The following is a 21,229-nucleotide window of genomic DNA, read 5'->3' as shown; positions in this document are numbered from 1 at the left end:
AGGGCCCTAGTGGAGCCGGTTGACTGAGAGGGCCCTTGTGGAGACAGTTGGCTGAGAGGGCCCTAGTGGAGCCAGGTGGCTAAGAGGGCCCTAGTGGAGAAAGCTGGCTGAGAGGGTCCAAGTGGAGACAGTTAACTGAGAGGGCCCAGGTATCTGGTAGGTGGTAGGTATCTGGTATGTGAAATACCACAGTGTGCAATCATGTCAGCAGAATGTGTGACCTGTTGTGATGAGAACAGGGTAACCAGTGGAGAACACCACAGTAAATAAAACCTAGGACTAGATTTATCACTTTAGTTCATTTCCCTTGACATTTGTACTTCTACGTTTTGTACACACAGCTCACACTCTCTTACAGACACCAGCTGGCTGAGAGGGCCCTAGTGGAGCAGGCTGACTGAGAGGGCTCTAGTGGAGACAGCTGGTTGAGAGGGCCCTAGTGGAGAAAGCTGGCTGAGAGGGCCCTAGTGGTGCCGGGTGACTGAGAGGGCCCTAGTGGAGCCTACTGGCTGAGAGGGCCATAGTGGAGACAGGTGACTGAGAGGGCCCTAGTGGAGACAGGTGGCTGAGAGGGCCCTAGTGGAGACAGGTGACTGAGAGGGCCCTAGTGGAGACAGGTGGCTGAGAGGGTCCTAGTGGAGAAAGCTGGCTGAGAGGGCCCTAGTGGTGCCGGGTGACTGAGAGGGCCCTAGTGGAGCCTACTGGCTGAGAGGGCCATAGTGGAGACAGGTGGCTGAGAGGGTCCTAGTGGAGCCGGGTGACTGAGAGGGCCCTAGTGGAGACAGGTGACTGAGAGGGCCCTAGTGGAATCAGCTGACTGAGAGGGCCCTAGTGGAGACAGGTGGCTGAGAGGGCCCTAGTGGAGACAGGTGACTGAGAGGGCCCTAGTGGAATCAGCTGACTGAGAGGGCCCTAGTGGAGACAGGTGGCTGAGAGGGCCCTAGTGGAGACAGGTGACTGAGAGGGCCCTAGTGGAGACAGGTGACTGAGAGGGCCCTAGTGGAATCAGCTGACTGAGAGGGCCATAGTGGAGACAGGTGGCTGAGAGGGCCCTAGTGGAGACAGGTGACTGAGAGGGCCCTAGTGGAGACAGGTGACTGAGAGGGCCCTAGTGGAGACAGGTGACTGAGAGGGCCCTAGTGGAGCCAGCTGGTTGAGAGGGCCCTAGTGTAGCCAGCTGGTTGAGAGGGCCCTAGTGGAGCCAGCTGGTTGAGAGGGCCCTAGTGGAGACGGGTGACTGAGAGGGCCCTAGTGGAGCCGGGTGACTGAGAGGGCCCTAGTGGAGCCTACTGGCTGAGAGGGCCATAGTGGAGCCAGCTGGTTGAGAGGGCACTAGTGTAGCCAGCTGGTTGAGAGGGCCCTTGTGGAGAAAGCTGGCTGAGAGGGCCCTAGTGTAGCCGGGTGATTGAGAGTGCCCTAGTGGAGAAAGCTGGCTGAGAGGGTCCAACTGGAGACAGCTGGTTGAGAAGGCCCCAGTGGAGCCAGCTGACTGAGAGGGCCCCAGTGGAGCAGGCTGGCTGAGAGGGTCCAAGTGGAGACAGCTGGCTGATAGGGCCCTAGTGGAGCAGGCTGGCTGAGAGGGCCCTAGTGGAGCCGGGTGACTGAGAGGGCCCTAGTGGAGACAGGTGACTGAGAGGGCCCTAGTGGAGCCGGGTGACTGAGAGGGCCCTAGTGGAGAAAGCTGGCTGAGAGGGTTCAACTGGAGACAGCTGGTTGAGAGGGCCCCAGTGGAGCAGGCTGGCTGAGAAGGTCCAAGTGGAGACAGTTGGCTGATAGGGCCCTAGTGGAGCAGGCTGGCTGAGAGGGCCCTAGTGGAGCCAGGTGACTGAGAGGGCCCTAGTGGAGCCAGGTGACTGAGAGGGCCCCAGTGGAGACAGGTGACTGAGAGGGCCCTAGTGGAGACAGGTGACTGAGAGGGCCCTAGTGGAGACAGGTGACTGAGAGGGTCCAAGTGGAGACAGGTGACTGAGAGGGTCCAAGTGGAGACAGGTGACTGAGAGGGCCCTAGTGGAGCCGGGTGGCTGAGAGGGCCATAGTGGAGACAGGTGACTGAGAGGGCCCTAGTGGAGACAGGTGACTGAGAGGGCCCTAGTGGAGACAGGTGGCTGAGAGGGCCATAGTGGAGACAGGTGACTGAGAGGGCCCTAGTGGAGACAGGTGACTGAGAGGGTCCAAGTGGAGACAGGTGACTGAGAGGGCCCTAGTGGAGACAGGTGACTGAGAGGGCCCTAGTGGAGACAGTTGACTGAGAGGGTCCTAGTGGAGACAGTTGACTGAGGTTGTCCAAGTGGAGGCAGCTGGCTGAGATGGTCTATGGTGGTAAAATTGCTGTTATGTTCATCCAGTGTATCTATGTAACTAAAGTCTGTAAATGTTTATCCAGCGTATCTATACATTTAATTAAAGTCTGTAAATGTTTATCCAGTGTATCTATGTATTTAATTAGTCTGTAATAATGTTTATCTAGTGTATCTATGTATTTAACTAAAGTCACATGATGTACTGATGAGACTTGCTCCCTCTGCTAGAACACTTCCCCTTTGTCTACATGACTGACTCATGGTTCTGGACTCACAGCCAAATGCTGTTTCTCCATATCCTGTTATTTAGCAGTAGACTGAACTAAACTGTGAGAGACGAACAGGACAAATGGTTGTGGTTCCTTTGAGAAACAGTGTTGAGACATTGAGCACTGAGAAATGGTGTGACATTTCTCAACAAGACCTCACCACAAAAGTCACAATGTGGAAAGGTGAACATCTCTCTGCAGAGGAGATTATATATCATTTAATATATTTGATTTCATCTGTTTTTGTTTTCTCAATCGTTCAGTTCCATAGGTCAGGGTCAAGCTGAGCTGGGCCAATAGTGGAAAAGGTTACTGGTTATGATGACATCACTGGTGAGAAGTCCGTAATGAAAATATATTCAGTTGACTGCATGTTAGTCTGTCAGCCTTATCTCCTTCAAACCTCCCTCCCTCTCCTCCCCTTATCTCTCGCCCTCCACACCCCCTCCTCTCTCTCTGCTCCTCTCTCTCATTCTCAATTCAATTCAAGGGGCTTTATTGGCATGGGAAACATATGTTACCATTGCCAAAGCAAGTTAACTAGTTAATATACAAAAGTGAACTAAACAATAAAAATGAACAGTAAACATTACACTCACAGAAGTTCCCAAAGAATAAAGACATTTCAAATGTCATATTATGTATATATACAGTGTTGTAACGATGTGCAAGTGGTTTTAAAGTACAAAAGGGAAAATAAATAAACAAATATGGGTTATATTTACAATGGTGTTTGTTCTTCACTGGTTGCCCTTTTCTTGTGGCAACAGGTCACACATCTTGCTGGCTGTGCTCACTGAGTCTGTACATAGTCAAAGCTTTCTTTAAGTTTGGGTCAGTCACAGTGGTCAGCTATTCTGCCACTGTGTACTCTCTGTTTAGGGCCAAATAGCATTCTAGTTTGCTCTGTTTTTTTGTTAATTCTTTCCAATGTGTCAAGTAATTATATTTTAGTTTTCTCATGATTTGGTTGGGTCTAATTGTGTTGCTGTCCTGTTCTCTCTCTCTTCCTGACATATAGCATCAGGCCTGTAGAGCTTGACTCAGATGACAGACCTCTAGCTTCTACACCCCCCCTCCCCCTCTTTCACCCTTCCTCACCCCTCCCCATCCCCTCCTCTCTCTACTCCTCTCTCTCTCTCTTCCTGACATATAGCATCAGGCCTGTTGATCTTGACTCAGATGACAGACATCTAGCATTTACACCCCCCCCCTCCTGATCTAACATAACACCAATATATTATAAAATATACACTCATTCATTTACATAGAGACAGATACAATCAATCATTGACACACTGAATATACAACAGTCAGATGCATGACACCATCACCAATGTTCCTCTAATTTTCTCCGTCACTGAGCAGGTTTCAGGTCTGCTGAGCGCAAACTTTAATGTTGTGAAAATTCTGTACAACTTCCAGGGTGTGTTTACTGTGAACACAGAGGCTGTACCCCCTTTAAGTTACAGTTAACAGTGGACAAGTAGGCAACTGTGGCTATTTGATCATAATGTGGATCTACCAGAGTGACCTACCATCAAAAACAATGGAGAAAAGAACATTTTAACATGGAAACAGCTGTTCTATCATTCAGCCTACAGTAGCAGCCAATGTGTGGTGTTCAACGTAGACCTACATTCCATGAGACTTTTGAAAGAAACATGCAGGGCTTGACATTAACCTGTTTATCCACTTATCCAACCGGGATAATAACTCACTAACTAGCAGAGGAGATGAACAAAATGTCCAGCAAGCAGGCCAACAGCCTGAGACCCCAAAAAATAGGAACACAAGGCTTTATCGTGGGTTTTTACAGAAATGTTTGGCGATCCACTAGGAATGCCATGGAGATCAACCAGTTGATCGCGATCAACCCATTGGTGACCAGCTGCTCTAGAAAAAGTAGTGAATTTCAATCTCGTGCTTCTCGCTATTGGCTGATTTATCTGCAGTTTAGAGGGAACATTGTGTCACACCCTGATCTGTTTCACCTGTCTTTGTGATTATCTCCACCCCCTTCCAGGTGTAGCCCATCTTCCCCATTATCCCCTGTGTATTTATGCCTGTGTTTTATGTTTGTCTGAAGTCAGTTTGTACTGTTTGTTCAAGTCAACCAGTGGTTTGTGTCTGCGCCTGCTTTTTCCCCAGTCTCTGTTTTCTTGTCCTCCCGGTTTTGACCCTTGCCTGTCCTGACTCTGAGCCCGCCTGCCTGACCACTCTGCCTGTCCTGACTCTGAGCCCGCCTGCCTGACCACTCTGCCTGTCCTGACTTTGAGCCTTCCTGCCTGACCACACTGCCTGTCCTGACTCTGAATCCGCCTGCCTGACCACTCTGCCTGTCCTGACTCTGAGCCTTCCTGCCTGACCACTCTGCCTGTCCTCACTCTGAGCCTTCCTGCCTGACCACTCTGCCTGTCCTGACTCTGAGCCCGCCTGCCTGACCACTCTGCCTGTCCTGACTCTGAGCCCGCCTGTCTGACCACTCTGCCTGTCCTCACTCTGAGCCCGCCTGCCTGACCACTCTGCCTGTCCTGACTCTGAGCCCGCCTGCCTGACCACTCTGCCTGTCCTGACTCTGAGCCCGCCTGCCTGACCACTCTGCCTGTCCTGACTCTGAGCCCGCCTGCCTGACCACTCTGCCTGTCCTGACTCTGAGCCCGCCTGCCTGACCACTCTGCCTGAGCCTGCTTGCTGATCTGTACCTCAGCCCTCCTCTGGATTACCGATCTCTGCCTACCCTGAGCATGCCTGCCGTCCTGTACCTTTGCCCCCTTATTCTGGACTATCGACCCCTGCCTGCCTTGACCTGTCTTTGCCTGCCAATGTTGTCTGCATTTGGGTCTTACCTAGGTTCTAATAACACTGACCATCACACCTTAACTGACATTAGTGCCTGTCCCCAGATGGACAGTTACGCTACAGTAAAGTACATTTAGAGGTGATCACATCATTGTCCTGCTTTGAGAAAGATTTTTACTGTCTGCTTCCAGCTGCATGTTCTTTTACTAGCCCTGAAAATGGTAATATATCAAAACATATCTCAGTAACTGTCACAAGTGTATAGCACAGCATCCTACCTGTGCTCCAGAATAGGCTCATCAATATCACTGCAGGTATCATATCTGTCTCTAACTGGGGCTCCACTGAGCGAAACAAGTCTACTGTCATGAAGAGAGGACTGAAGAGTGAGAAATACTGCTGGGCTATATGACTTCTAGCTCATTACTTCCTTACTTCAATTATGTGGCAAACTGTTAAGCAAATCAGACCAGTTAAACCCACCTACCTACAGGAAACATTGAGATTAGAAAAACTCCACAGGAAACTGCTGACAGAGCAGCAGTTACACATAGTGTGTCCTGTAATATCTTACCTAATTGTCAGTGCTTGACTTGTGAAAGTCACCTCTAACTTTCTGTGGTGTAGAAGCTAGAGGTCTGTTACCCAAGTCAACTCAACAGGTGTGGTAGTAATTTACAAATTAGACGCTGTTTTTTTACTTCGAGAATTGTCTGTTAAATGCTATTGTTTTTTTCACTGATACAAACTTGTCTTGTGTGACTTAGTGATAAGCCTGGGTGTACAGCCAAGAGCTGTTTGGGTGGGACCACAGTGTGTAACTTAGTGATAAGCCTGGGTGTACAGCCAAGAGCTGTTTGGGTGGGACCACAGTGTGTAACTTAGTGATAAGCCTGGGCGTACAGCCAAGAGCTGTTTGGGTGGGACCGCAGTGTGTAACTTAGTGATAAGCCTGGGCGTACAGCCAAGAGCTGTTTGGGTGGGACCACAGTGTGTAACTTAGTGATAAGCCTGGGCGTACAGCCAAGAGCTGTTTGGGTGGGACCACAGTGTGTAACTTAGTGATAAGCCTGGGTGTACAGTAATCCCTCGTTTATCGCGGGGGTTACGTTCCGAAAATGACCCGCGATAAGTGAAATCCGCGAAATAGAAAACTTTTTTTTTTTTTACAATTAGCAACTATTACATGTATACAAATACAGTGACTCACGTGTAGGCCGTTTCACTGCTCTTCAGACTGGGCCGCTGCATCCTGACTGCGCTCTGCAGTGTTCTCTTCTTCTGAAGCCCGCGGTGCAGGTGTGTTTGTTCGGGAGAAGAACATAGTGATAGGCAGCTGTTGTCGCTCTTTTTTCTTCTTTGCAAAAAGATCCTTGTACACCGACATGCCACCATCGATTACGTTGGAGAACTGTAATGAACGGCTCATCAAAGGGTCCCATTCCTCACAATTCGTAGCATGTTTTGATACAAGAAGCGGGAGTGAGTTTTTAGCGAATCAGAATGCAGAGCACAATGCACCAAAAAAAAAAAAAAAAATGCATTATGAAAATCCGCGAAATAGCGAATCCGCGATAAGTGAACCGCGAAGTGGCGAGGGATCACTGTACAGCCAAGAGCTGTTTGGGTGGGACCGCAGTGTGTAACTTAGTGATAAGCCTGGGCGTACAGCCAAGAGCTGTTTGGGTGGGACCACAGTGTGTAACTTAGTGATAAGCCTGGGCGTACAGCCAAGAGCTGTTTGGGTGGGACCGCAGTGTGTAACTTAGTGATAAGCCTGGGCGTACAGCCAAGAGCTGTTTGGGTGGGACCGCAGTGTGTGACACATCCTGATTTTCACAATGTGCAGGAACTCCGCTGTGTGGAAACATGCAGAATGGATCAGAGAATAGTGTGAGCTGTGGTAACGCTAGACGGCTGAGCCCTGGTGCTGTCAACGTCAGCTATCTTCATCTGCACAGACAAGTTAGTCACCTTTTACACACTATGTTCCTCACCCTCTCTCTCCCTCCTCCCCTGTCTTCTACCAACCCAGTCTGTCAATAATCTCTATCTCTCTCTCCCCCATCTGTCTCCCCCATTCACTCATCCTCACCTTATCTCCCCCTCTCCACTCCTCTGTGTGTGAAGTGGGGTTGGTGTCAGGTTTCCCTTTTCAATTGAGAGTCTCCCAATCCTTGGTGTTGGAGAGAAAAGTGTTTAAAGATGAAAAGAGGACTGAACAGGTAACTTGATATGCTGACTCCTTGTATTGAGTCCCCCTATTCAGCACCAAGAGTCTCTCTCTCTCTCTCTCTCTCTAATCAGCACCAAGAGTCTCTATCTCTCTCTCTATTCAGCACCAAGAGTCTCTCTCCTCTCTCTCTCTCTGTCTCTGTCTCTGTCTCTGTCTCTGTCTGTCTCTCTCTCTGTCTCTCTCTCTTTCTCTCTTTCTCCTCTAATTTTCTTTTGAAGTGATGTTTCTTTGTCTTGCTGTGACAAGGTACTCACCTCTCTCTCTCTCTCTCTCTCTCTCTCCTCTAATTTTCTTTTGAAGTGATGTTTCTTTGTCTTGCTGTGACAAGGTACTCACCACTCTCTCTCTCTCTCTCTCTCTCTCTCTTTCTCTGTCTCTCTCTCTCTCTCTCTCTCTCTCTCTCTCTCTCTCTCTCTCTCTCTCTCTCTCTCTCTCTCTCTCTCCTCTAATTTTCTTTTGAAGTGATGTTTCTTTGTCTTGCTGTGACAAGGTACTCACCACTCTCTCTCTCTCTCTCTCTCTCTCTTTCTCTCTCTCTCTCTGTCTCTCTCTCTCTCTCTCTCTCTCTCTCTCTCTCTCTCTCTCTCTCTCTCTCTCTCTCTCTCTCTCTCTTTCTCCTCTAATTTTCTTTTGAAGTGATGTTTCTTTGTCTTACTGTGACAAGGTACTCACCTCTCTCTCTCTCTCTCTCTCTCTCTCTCTCTCTCTCTCTCTCTCTCTCTCTCTCTTTCTCCTCTAATTTTCTTTTGAAGTGATGTTTCTTTGTCTTACTGTGACAAGGTACTCACCTCTCTCTCTCTCTCTCTCTCTCTCTCTCTCTCTCTCTCTCTCTCTCTTTCTCCTCTAATTTTCTTTTGAAGTGATGTTTCTTTGTCTTGCTGTGACAAGGTACTCACCCCTCTCTCTCTCTCTCTCTCTCTCTCTCTCTCTCTCTCTCTCTGTCTCTGTCTCTGTCTCTCTCTCTCTCTCTCTCTCTCTCTCTCTCTCTCTCTCTCTCTCTCTCTTTCTCCTCTAATTTTATTTTGAAGTGATGTTTCTTTGTCTTGCTGTGACAAGGTACTCACCTCTCTCTCTCTCTCTCTCTCTCTCTCTCTCTCTCTTTCTCTCTCTTTCTCCTCTAATTTTCTTTTGAAGTGATGTTTCTTTGTCTTGCTGTGACAAGGTACTCTCCACATCCTGGTTCTGTCATCACAACACGCCACATTCACAGAGTTGAACCTATTTCCTGTACATCTCTCTGACACACACACACCTTTTCTCTACATACTCTCTCACACACACATTCTCTCTCTCTACACACACTTTCTCCATCTCACTCTCTCTACGTACACACTTCCTGTCTGCTAAATAACAGTGTCAGGAATATCATCTATCATGGTGGGCTACTGTCCCATCTGTGGGAAACCCGTCTACTTTGGTGAGTGCAGTGTGTGTGTGTGTGTGTGTGTGTGTGTGTGTGTGTGTGTGTGTGTGTGTGTGTGTGTGTGTGTGTGTGTGTGTGTGTGTGTGTGTGTGTGTGTGTGTGTGTGTGTGTGTGTGTGTGTGTGTGTGTGTGTGTGTGTGTGTTTGCAGTGTAACACAGTTGGTCAGAGATACCATAGAATTATGGAATAGTTGCTAGATTGTTAGGGCAGGTTTTTGAGAGGCATCGTTCGCTCGCAAATCTTTTCTAAACTCAATCGTTATACCTTTCCTATTGTGTGTGTGTGTGTTTGTGTGTATGTCAGTGTGTGTGTGTGTGTGTGTGTGTGTGTGTGTGTGTGTGTGTGTGTGTGTGTGTGTGTGTGTGTGTGTGTGTGTGTGTGTGTGTGTGTGTGTGTGTGTGTGTGTGTCCATGCTCTGAACAGTCTGTCATGAGTCACACACAAACAACAGGAAGTGTCTTCTCTGAGGAAGCAGACTGTTCTCTAACACACAGGCTACTCTCCAATACTCTAACCTGGTGTCCTTTCCTTTCTAACCAGCCTTCTTTTCATCCTGGGATAAGTTCCAACACCCTAAACTGGTCTCTTTTCCTTCACTGGCTGTGGTCCTATAGTCTAACCTGGCTTCCTTTCCTTCAGAGGCTGGGTTCCAATAGTCTAACCTGGCTTCCTTTCCTTCAGAGGCTGGGTTCCAATAGTCTAACCTGGCTTCCTTTCCTTCAGAGGATGGGTTCCAAAAGTCTAACCTAGCTTCCTTTCCTTCAGAGGCTGGGTTCCAAAAGTCTAACCTAGCTTCCTTTCCTTCAGAGGCCGGGTTCCAAAAGTCTAACCTAGCTTCCTTTCCTTCAGAGGCTGGGTTCCAAAAGTCTAACCTAGCTTCCTTTCCTTCAGAGGCTGTGTTCCAATAGTCTAACCTGGCTTCCTTTCCTTCAGAGGCTGGGTTCCTATAGTCTAACCTGGCTTCCTTTCCTTCAGAGGCTGGGTTCCAAAAGTCTAACCTGGCTTCCTTTCCTTCAGAGGCTGAGTTCCTATAGTCTAACCTGGCTTCCTTTCACCTGGGCTCCTTTCCTAAGTCCTCAACTGATATGAGACAGCAGACTGGTCTCTCACACTTCGGCTTTGTTCAAATACCAACTTGCCTTCCTTTCCTTTAGGGACTTGCATTATTTGCATGTGTCCGGTACAGGAACTAGGGTTGCAAATGGAAGGTATATTATTGGAACATTTCTATGTTTACCAGGAAACTACCAGAATTTTGGTAACATTTACATTTTAGGGGGAATTTTATCAAATTACATCTAGTGGCCTTTTTGGGTACTTCAGATTATCACATGAGTCAGTAATTATCTCTGGCCCTCTGTGTGGTCTTATCACATGAGTCTGTAATTATCTCTGGTCCTCTGTGTGGTCTTATCACATGAATCTGTAATTATCTCTGGTCCTCTGTGTGGCCTTATCACATGAGTCTGTAATTATCTCTGGTCCTCTGTGTGGCCTTATCACATGAGTCTGTAATTATCTCTGGCCCTCTGTGTGGTCTTATCACATGAGTCTGTAATTATCTCTGGCCCTCTGTGTGTCCTTATCACATGAGTCTGTAATTATCTCTGGCCCTCTGTGTGTCCTTATCACATGAGTCTGTAATTATCTCTGGCCCTCTGTGTGGTCTTATCACATGAGTCTGTAATTATCTCTGGCCCTCTGTGTGGTCTTATCACATGAGTCTGTAATTATCTCTGGTCCTCTGTGTGGTCTTATCACATGAGTCTGTAATTATCTCTGGTCCTCTGTGTGGCCTTATCACATGAGTCTGTAATTATCTCTGGTCCTCTGTGTGGCCTTATCACATGAGTCTGTAATTATCTCTGGCCCTCTGTGTGTCCTTATCACATGAGTCTGTAATTATCTCTGGCCCTTTGTGTGGTCTTATCACATGAGTCTGTAATTATCTCTGGTCCTCTGTGTGGTCTTATCACATGAGTCTGTAATTATCTCTGGCCCTCTGTGTGGCCTTATCACATGAGTCTGTAATTATCTCTGGCCCTCTGTGTGGCCTTATCACATGAGTCTGTAATTATCTCTGGCCCTCTGTGTGGTCTTATCACATGAGTCTGTAATTATCTCTGGCCCTCTGTGTGGCCTTATCACATGAGTCTGTAATTATCTCTGGTCCTCTGTGTGGCCTTATCACATGAGTCTGTAATTATCTCTGGCCCTCTGTGTGGTCTTATCACATGAGTCTGTAATTATCTCTGGTCCTCTGTGTGGCCTTATCACATGAGTCTGTAACGGCAGTCTATTTCGTCCTCCTCATCGGACGAGGAGAAGCGAGAAGGATCGGAGGACCAATGTGCAGAGTGGTAAGTTTCCATGGTAATTTAATGTACACGAAAACAATACACGATACAAAACAACAAACGAACATACCGTAACAGTCCCGTGTGGCGAAACACTGACACAGGAACAAACACCCACAAACCAAACGTGAAACCCCAGCTGCCTAAGTATGATTCTCAATCAGGGACAACGATTGACAGCTGCCTCTGATTGAGAATCATACCAGGCCGAACCCAAAATCCCAACATAGAAAAACACACATAGACAACCCACCCCAACTCACGCCCTGACCATACTAAAATACATACAAAACAAGGGAAATAAGGTCAGGAACATGACAGAACCCCCCCCCTCAAGGTGCGAACTCCGGGCGCACCACCTAAAACTCTAGGGGAGGGTCTGGGTGGGCGTCTGTCCGCGGTGGCGGCTCTCGTGCGGGACGTGGACCCCACTTCAACATTGTTTTTGTCCGCCTCCTTAATCGCCCCCGTGGCCTCCTATGAGCGGCGATCCTCGCCGCCGACCTTGGCCTGGGAACCCTAGCCATGGGTCCCGAATGGACAGGATACTCCGGCAGCACCGGAGTGAAAGACGACTCCGGCAGCGCCGGAGTAAAAGGCATTTCCGGCATTGCCGGCTTGATATGCAGCTCCGGCAGCTCCCGGCTGACTGACGGCTCCGGCAGGTCCCGGCTGACTGACAGTTCTGGCAGGTCCCGGCTGACTGACAGTTCTGGCAGGTCCTGGCTGGCTGGCTCTGGCAGGTCCCGGCTGACTGACAGTTCCGGCAGGTCCTGGCTGGCTGACAGCTCTGGCAGGTCCTGGCTGGCTGACAGCTCTGGCAGGTCCTGGCTGACTGGCTCTGGCAGGTCCTTGCTGACTGGCTCTGGCAGCTCCTGGCTGGCTGGCGGCTCCGGCAGCTCCTGGCTGGCTGGCGGCTCCGGCAGCTCCTGGCTTGCTGGCGGCTCCGGCAGCTCCTGGCTGGCTGGCGGCTCCGGCAGCTCCTGGCTGGCTGGCGGCTCCGGCAGCTCCTGGCTGGCTGGCGGCTCCGGCCGCTCCTGGCTGGCTGGCGGCTCTGGCGGCTCCTGGCTGGATGGCGGCTCTGGCAGCTCCTGACTGACGGACGGCTCTAGCGGCTCCTGACTGACGGACGGCTCTACTGGCTCGGGACAGACGGGCGGCTCTGACGGCTTGGGACAGATGGGCAGCTCAGATGACGCTGGGCAGGCAGGCAGTTCAGACGGCGCTGGACAGATGAGAGACTCTGGCTGTGCTGGAGAAGAGGAAGGCTCTGGCAGCGCTGGACAGGCGGGAGCAACTGTAGAGAGAACCCGGAGAGACAGCCTGGTGCGGGGGGCTGCCACCGGAGGACTGGTACGTGGAGGTGGCACCGGATATACCGGACCGTGAAGGAGTACAACAGCTCTTGAGCACCGAGCCTGCCCAACCTTACCCGGTTGAATGTTCCCCGTAGCCCTGCCAGTGCGGCGAGGTGGAATAGCCCGCACTGGGCTATGCTGGCGAACCGGGGACACCATTTGTAAGGCTGGTGCCATGTACGCCGGCCCGAGGAGACGCACTGGAGACCAGATGCGTTGGGCCGGCTTCATGGCACCCGGCTCGATGCCCAACCTAGCCCGGCCAGTGCGGCGAGGTGGAATAGCCCGCACTGGGCTAAACACGCGTACTGGGGACACCGTGCGCTCCACCGCATAACACGGTGTCTGACCAGTACGACGCCCTCTCACTCCACGGTAAGCACGTGGAGTTGGCTCAGATCTCCTACCCGGCTTAGCCACACTCCGCGTGTGCCCCCCCCCCCCCCCCCCCCCCCCCAAGAAATTTTTGGGTCTGACTCTCGGGCTTCCAACCACGTCGCCGCGCTGCCTCCTCATACCAGCGCCTCTCTGCCTTCGCTGCCTCCAACTCTGCCTTGGGACGGCGATATTCCCCTGGCTGAGCCCAGGGTCCTTTGCCGTCCAGGATCTCTTCCCAAGTCCACGAGTCCTGTGTCTTCTGCCGCTGCTGCTGCTGTCCTTTACCACTCTGCTTGGTCCTTTGGTGGTGGGTGTTTCTGTAACGGCAGTCTATTTCGTCCTCCTCATCGGACGAGGAGAAGCGAGAAGGATCGGAGGACCAATGTGCAGAGTGGTAAGTTTCCATGGTAATTTAATGTACACGAAAACAATACACGATACAAAACAACAAACGAACATACCGTAACAGCAGTGGCGTGCCGTGGGCCTGGGGCCTGGGCCTTCAGTGAGGTCCTACACAGTCCCACCCGAATTAATCCACCTCTTATTACCATCATTATGATGCCATGGCTCTAGACACTATACATTTAGACAGAAACGCAGTATAACCAGGCGTTGCGTCACCTTGAAATTGACATTTTTATTCAGAGAATTGCAGGGGAAGAGTACAATACAGTTCAACTAATAGGCAAGAACACAATCAATGAGTCTTTTCAATATTTCCCTATTTTTCTTCACCTTTTCATTGTGCAGCTCCGTTGCCCTGCGCGCTTGTTCGTTGAGCTGTAGATCCACTCGGGTGTCCCCAAAAGTTTTCAAAAGCACCATTGCTTGTAAGTGCCCAGCCGTACTTTGGTGTCTCGTTGCTGCCTTGGTTAGACAACTCAAGTTTGCAAAGCCAGTGTGGCTCCAAACACCAAATCGATCACTTGCAAATAATAGGCATTCCCAGCAGTACAGTTTGCAGTGCTTCTCAGAGCCTGTGAGCCATTGATAGCGCTCGTAGTTGGAACTTTTAAAGTGGCGAACGAACCCCTTTCCCGCCTGTGACAGGCTTTGTAGCGTCGGCGTCGGGCGACCTCTCCTTACAATGTCTAACTTTTCTTGAAATGTTCGTCTTGAGAATGGCGTTATAATTATATCCTCGACCAAATCGATATCTTCTCCTCCTTCCGCTATTGTGGATTGAAAAAACAGCTTAGTAGTATGCGAATTAATTCGTTTATCAAATTAAGTTTCCTAGTTCTGAAGTTCTGCATAGACCTGCCCATAGGACCTGCCTCTCAATATTGGTAATCCAATCAAAAGACGTGCACGCGTAGGCCTGCTAGCTGGCTCCTGTGTAACACTGGAGCCAGCCAGCAGGCGTACAATAGCCAACTCTAAAGCTGATTGGTTGACACTAAATTTTAATTTCCATTCACTTTAAGCTACAAGCGCCCGCACTGTTGATTCTGAAGGCCTGAGGGCAGATTTTAGACCCCTGGCAACACATGATGGCTGAATATGATTGGATAAAAGATCTAACATAAAGACCAGCCCTCCAAATCTCAACCTGGGGCTGGAAGCAGTGCAACCAAGAGGAAAGCTATGAAATGAAGAGTATAACTCTTACTCTGGGGAATAATTTAATACATATTTGTGGGAAAATATATTTAAAAAAAATATATATTCTGATGTTTAGGCCAGCAGAGAAGGCCTTGCTGGCCCTGACGGCCCACCACTGCGTAACAGTCCCGTGTGGCGAAACACTGACACAGGAACAAACACCCACAAACCAAACGTGAAACCCCAGCTGCCTAAGTATGATTCTCAATCAGGGACAACGATTGACAGCTGCCTCTGATTGAGAATCATACCAGGCCGAACCCAAAATCCCAACATAGAAAAACACACATAGACAACCCACCCCAACTCACGCCCTGACCATTCTAAAATACATACAAAACAAGGGAAAACAGGTCAGGAACGTGACAGAGTCTGTAATTATCATGTCAAATAGACAATCATTAAATAAGATTGTTTAAAAATATATATAATATAAAGCTGTAAATCCTTAACCTTAATATAAACCATGAACTCAGTAAATATCATTATTCTTAATGTTTTTTTAAACACTTGTATTTATTTTTCTGTCAAAATGTCTTTGTTGTAAATGTGTTGGAGCCAAACTGATGTCAGTTGTTAAATAAGTCAATAGAGTTCATCAAAATAATGGCCTTGTTGATTAGATGCTTTTTCATTAATTAGTCTGTTGGACAATATGGACACAGACACCATATAGAGGAATACATTTTTTGAAAGTTATTCACGTATAAATTCCCAAAGTTACTTTGGTAAATTACTGGTAGCTTAGCAACTCTCAGGTCACAGTGCAGAGCTCTCTCTGAATGGCAGACACCATTTGACCTCTAACCCTTGGTATCTTCCAACCCCACTGGTCCATGACCTGCAATCTCTATTGCACTCAACACTGCCCTTTCCCACCTGGACAAAAGGAACACCTATGTGAGAATGCTACTCATTGATTACAGCTCAGCGTTCAACACCATAGTGCCCTCAAAGCTCATCACTAAGCTAAGGACCCTGGGACTGAACACCTCCCTCTGCAACTGGATCCTGGACTTCCTGACGGGCCGCCACCAGGTGGTAAGGTTAGGTAACAACACATCCACCACGCTGATCCTCAACACAGGGGCTGTGTGCTCAGTCCCCTCCTGTACTCCCTGTTCACTCATGACTGCACGGCCAGGCACGACTCCAACACCATCATTAAGTTTGCCGATGACACAACAGTGGTAGACCTGATCACCGTCAGCGATGAGACAGCCTATAGGGAGGAGGTCAGAGACCTGGCCGTGTGGTGCCAGGACAACAACCTCTCCCTCAACGTGATAAAAACAAAGGAGATGATTGTGGACTACAGGAAAAGGAGGACAATGAACGCCCCCATTCTCATCGACGGGGCTGTAGGGGAGCAGATTGAGAGCTTCAAGTTCCTTGGTGTCCACGTCACCAACAAACTAGCATGGTCCAAGCACACCAAGACAGTCGTGAAGAGGGCATGACAAAGCCTATTCCTCCTGAGGAAACTAAAAAGATTTGGCATGGGTCCTCAGATCCTCAAAAGGTTCTACAGCTGCAACATCGAGAGCATCACGACTGGTTGCATAATTGCCTGGTATGGCAACTGCTCAGCCTCCGACTTCAAGACACTATAGAGGGTTGTGCGTACGGCCCAGTACATCACCGGGGCCAAGCTTCTTGCCATCCAGGACCTCTATACCAGGCGGTGTCAGAGGAAGGCCCTACAAATTGTGAAAGACACCAGTCACCCTAGTCCTATACTGTTCTCTCTTCTACCGCACGGCAAGTGGTACCGGATCACCAAGTCTCGGACCAAAAGGCTCCTTATCAGCTTCTACCCCCAAACCATCAGACTCCTGAACATCTAATCAAAAGGCTCCTTATCAGCTTCTACCCCCAAACCATCAGACTCCTGAACATCTAATCAAAAGGCTCCTTATCAGCTTCTACCCCCAAACCATCAGACTCCTGAACATCTAATCAAAAGGCTCCTTATCATCTTCTACCCCCAAACCATCAGACTCCTGAACATCTGATCAAAAGGCTCCTTATCAGCTTCTACCCCCAAACCATCAGACTCCTGAACATCTAATCAAAAGGCTCCTTATCAGCTTCTACCCCCAAACCATAAGACTCCTGAACATCTGATCACATGACCACCAGACCCCTCTTTTACACTGCTGCTACTCTCTGTTTACTATCTATACATAGTCACTTTAACTCTACCTACATATTACCTCAATTACCTGGATTAACCGGTGCTGCTGCTACTCTCTGTTTACTATCTATACATAGTCACTTTAACTCTACCTACATATTACCTCAATTACCTGGATTAACCGGTGCCCCCTCACATTGACTCTGTAATGGAACCCCAATATAGCCTCGCTATTGTTATTTTACTGCTGCTGTTTAATTATTTATTACTGAAAAAATATATATATGTTTACTGAACACATTTTTTCTTAAAACTTTTTAAAGCAATGTTGGTTAAGAGCTTGTAAGTAAGAATTTCACTGTAAGGTCCACACCTGTTGTATTCAGCATTTCACTGTAAGGTCCACACCTGTTGTAATGGCTGTCGTAGTCGTTCTCCTCCTCAGACGAGGAGGAGCATGGATCGGACCAAGATGCGGATTGGTAAGAGTTCATTATTTAATGGAAAAACAACAAACACTACAAAATACAAAAACCAGCAAACGTGACTAACCCGAAACAGTCCTGTGTGGCCCAAACGCTGACACAGGAACAAACACCCACAAAACACAAGTGAAACCCAGGCTGCCTAAGTATGATTCTCAATCAGGGACAACGATTGACAGCTGTCTCTGATTGAGAATCATACCAGGCCGAACACAAAACCCCAACATAGAAAAACACACATAGACAACCCCACCCAACTCACGCCCTGACCAACTAAATAAATACAAAAACAAAGGAAAACAGGTCAGGAACGTGACACCTGTTGTATTCAGCATTTCACTGTAAGGTCTACACCTGTTGTATTCAGCATTTCACTGTGAGGTCTACACCTGTTGTATTCAGCATTTCACTGTGAGGTCTACTACACCTGTTGTATTCAGCATTTCACTGTAAGGTCTACTACACCTGTTGTATTCAGCATTTCACTGTAAGGTCCACACCTGTTGTATTCAGCATTTCACTGTGAGGTCTACACCTGTTGTATTCAGCATTTCACTGTGAGGTCTACACCTGTTGTATTCAGCATTTCACTGTGAGGTCTACACCTGTTGTATTCAGCATTTCACTGTGAGGTCTACACCTGTTGTATTCAGCATTTCACTGTGAGGTCTACACCTGTTGTATTCAGCATTTCACTGTAAGGTCTACTACACCTGTTGTATTCAGCATTTCACTGTAAGGTCTACTACACCTGTTGTATTCAGCATTTCACTGTAAGGTCTACTACACCTGTTGTATTCAGCATTTCACTGTAAGGTCCACACCTGTTGTATTCAGCATTTCACTGTAAGGTCTACACCTGTTGTATTCAGCATTTCACTGTGAGGTCTACACCTGTTGTATTTAGCATTTCACTGTAAGGTCTACACCTGTTGTATTCAGCATTTCACTGTAAGGTCCACACCTGTTGGATTCAGCATTTCACTGTAAGGTCTACACCTGTTGTATTCAGCATTTCACTGTGAGGTCTACACCTGTTGTATTCAGCATTTCACTGTGAGGTCTACACCTGTTGTATTCAGCATTTCACTGTAAGGTCTACTACACCTGTTGTATTCAGCATTTCACTGTAAGGTCTACACCTGTTGTATTCAGCATTTCACTGTAAGGTCTACTACACCTGTTGTATTCAGCATTTCACTGTAAGGTCTACTACACCTGTTGTATTCAGCATTTCACTGTAAGGTCTACTACACCTGTTGTATTCAGCATTTCACTGTAAGGTCCACACCTGTTGTATTCAGCATTTCACTGTAAGGTCTACACCTGTTGTATTCAGCATTTCACTGTGAGGTCTACACCTGTTGTATTTAGCATTTCACTGTAAGGTCTACACCTGTTGTATTCAGCATTTCACTGTAAGGTCCACACCTGTTGTATTCAGCATTTCACTGTAAGGTCTACACCTGTTGTATTCAGCATTTCACTGTGAGGTCTACACCTGTTGTATTCAGCATTTCACTGTGAGGTCTACTACACCTGTTGTATTCAGCATTTCACTGTAAGGTCTACTACACCTGTTGTATTCAGCATTTCACTGTAAGGTCCACACCTGTTGTATTCAGCATTTCACTGTGAGGTCTACACCTGTTGTATTCAGCATTTCACTGTGAGGTCTACACCTGTTGTATTCAGCATTTCACTGTGAGGTCTACACCTGTTGTATTCAGCATTTCACTGTGAGGTCTACACCTGTTGTATTCAGCATTTCACTGTAAGGTCTACACCTGTTGTATTCAGCATTTCACTGTCAGGTCCACACCTGTTGTATTCAGCATTTCACTGTCAGGTCCACACCTGTTGTATTCAGCATTTCACTGTGAGGTCTACATCTGTTGTATTCAGCATTTCACTGTAAGGTCTACTACACCTGCTGTATTCAGCATTTCACTGTAAGGTCTACTACACCTGTTGTATTCAGCATTTCACTGTAAGGTCTACACCTGTTGTATTCAGCATTTCACTGTAAGGTCTACTACACCTGTTGTATTTAGCATTTCACTGTAAGGTCTACTACACCTGTTGTATTCAGCATTTCACTGTAAGGTCCACACCTGTTGTATTCAGCATTTCACTGTAAGGTCCACACCTGTTGTATTCAGCATTTCACTGCGCATGTGACAAATACAATTTGAGTATCCTCTAACCAGATTGGTCCATGACAGACATTTGACCTCTAACCCTTGGTATCCTCTCTCCCCATTGGTCCAGGTGAGAAGAAGAGGTCATTGGGGCGGGACTACCACCCTCTGTGTCTGAAGTGTCAACAGTGTCAGAGACAGTTGACCCCAGGACAACATGCTGAGGTATGGAGAGAGAGGGAGGGAGGGAGGGAGGGAAGAGGAGGAGGGAGAGAAGGGGGAGGGAGGAACAGGAGCTGAGAGGGAGGGGAGTATAGCGGAGGGGGGAGACATAGGAGGGAGAGGGGAGAGAGGGAAGGGAAGGGGGAGAGAGAGTAAGTCAGGGAGAGAAGGGGAGGGGAGAGAGGGAAGGGAAGGTTGAGTGAGGGGGGAGAGGGGAGAGAGGGAAGGGAAGGGGGAGAGAGAGTGAGTCAGGGAGAGAAGGGGAGGGGAGAGAGGGAAGGGAAGGGGGAGAGAGAGTGAGTCAGGGAGAGAAGGGGAGGGGAGAGAGGGAAGGGGGAGAGAGAGTGAGTCAGGGAGAGAAGGGGAGGGGAGAGAGGGAAGGGAAGGGGGAGTGAGGGGGGAGAGAAAGATAGTATCAACAGTGTCAGAGACAGCTGACCCCAGGACAACATGCTGAGGTACGAAGACAGGGAGGGGGAGGGTGGGGAAGGAGTGAGGGAGGGAGGTGGGGTGCAGAAGGAAGGTCTGTCTATCTATCTATCTGTATGTCTGTCTGTCTATCTATATGTGTGTATCTATGTATCTCATGAACTAAGATGTTTTCTGTGCTTTGTGTTTCAGCATGATGAGAAACCCTACTGCACTAACTGTTACATGTAGATGTTTGGTACCAGAGGTAGATACTGCTTGGTGATGAGAAACCCTACTACACTAACTGTTACATGTAGATGTTTGGTACCAGAGGTAGATACTGCTTGGTGATGAGTAACCCTACTACACTAACTGTTACATGTAGATGTTTGGTACCAGAGGTAGATACTGCTTGGTGATGAGAAACCCTACTACACTAACTGTTACATGTAGATGTTTGGTACCAGAGGTAGATACTGCTTGGTGATGAGTAAACCCTACTACACTAACTGTTACATGTAGATGTTTGGTACCAGAGGTAGATACTGCTTGGTGATGAGAAACCCTACTACACTAACTGTTACATGTAGATGTTTGGTACCAGAGGTAGATACTGCTTGGTGATGAGTAACCCTACTACACTAACTGTTACATGTAGATGTTTGGTACCAGAGGTAGATACTGCTTGGTGATGAGTAAACCCTACTACACTAACTGTTACATGTAGATGTTTGGTACCAGAGGTAGATACTGCTTGGTGATGAGTAACCCTACTACACTAACTGTTACATGTAGATGTTTGGTACCAGAGGTAGATACTGCTTGGTGATGAGTAACCCTACTACACTAACTGTTACATGTAGATGTTGGTACCAGAGGTAGATACTGCTTGGTGATGAGAAACCCTACTACACTAACTGTTACATGTAGATGTTTGGTACCAGAGGTAGATACTGCTTGGTGATGAGAAACCCTACTACACTAACTGTTACATGTAGATGTTTGGTACCAGAGGTAGATACTGCTTGGTGATGAGTAACCCTACTACACTAACTGTTACATGTAGATGTTTGGTACCAGAGGTAGATACTGCTTGGTGAT

At 48.1% G+C, this 21,229-nt stretch overlaps 1 protein-coding gene across 1 annotated transcript; it reads left to right on the top strand.

Annotated features, from left to right (window-relative positions):
• Positions 1 to 8,898: 8,898 nt before the first annotated feature.
• On the top strand, positions 8,899 to 20,377 carry LOC120040120 (cysteine-rich protein 2-like). Its single transcript, XM_038985367.1, has 3 exons — positions 8,899 to 9,024; positions 19,626 to 19,720; positions 20,339 to 20,377. The coding sequence occupies exons 1-3, from the start codon at positions 8,982 to 8,984 to the stop codon at positions 20,375 to 20,377; spliced, it is 177 nt and encodes a 58-aa protein (XP_038841295.1). The 5' UTR covers positions 8,899 to 8,981.
• The last annotated feature ends 852 nt before the right edge of the window (positions 20,378 to 21,229 follow it).

Source organism: Salvelinus namaycush, unplaced genomic scaffold (genome assembly GCF_016432855.1).
Source record: "Salvelinus namaycush isolate Seneca unplaced genomic scaffold, SaNama_1.0 Scaffold325, whole genome shotgun sequence".
In the NCBI taxonomy this organism is placed as follows: domain Eukaryota; kingdom Metazoa; phylum Chordata; class Actinopteri; order Salmoniformes; family Salmonidae; genus Salvelinus; species Salvelinus namaycush.
The sequence above is the reverse complement of the archived record's forward strand: the minus strand, read 5'-3'. Positions and strand labels throughout refer to the sequence as shown.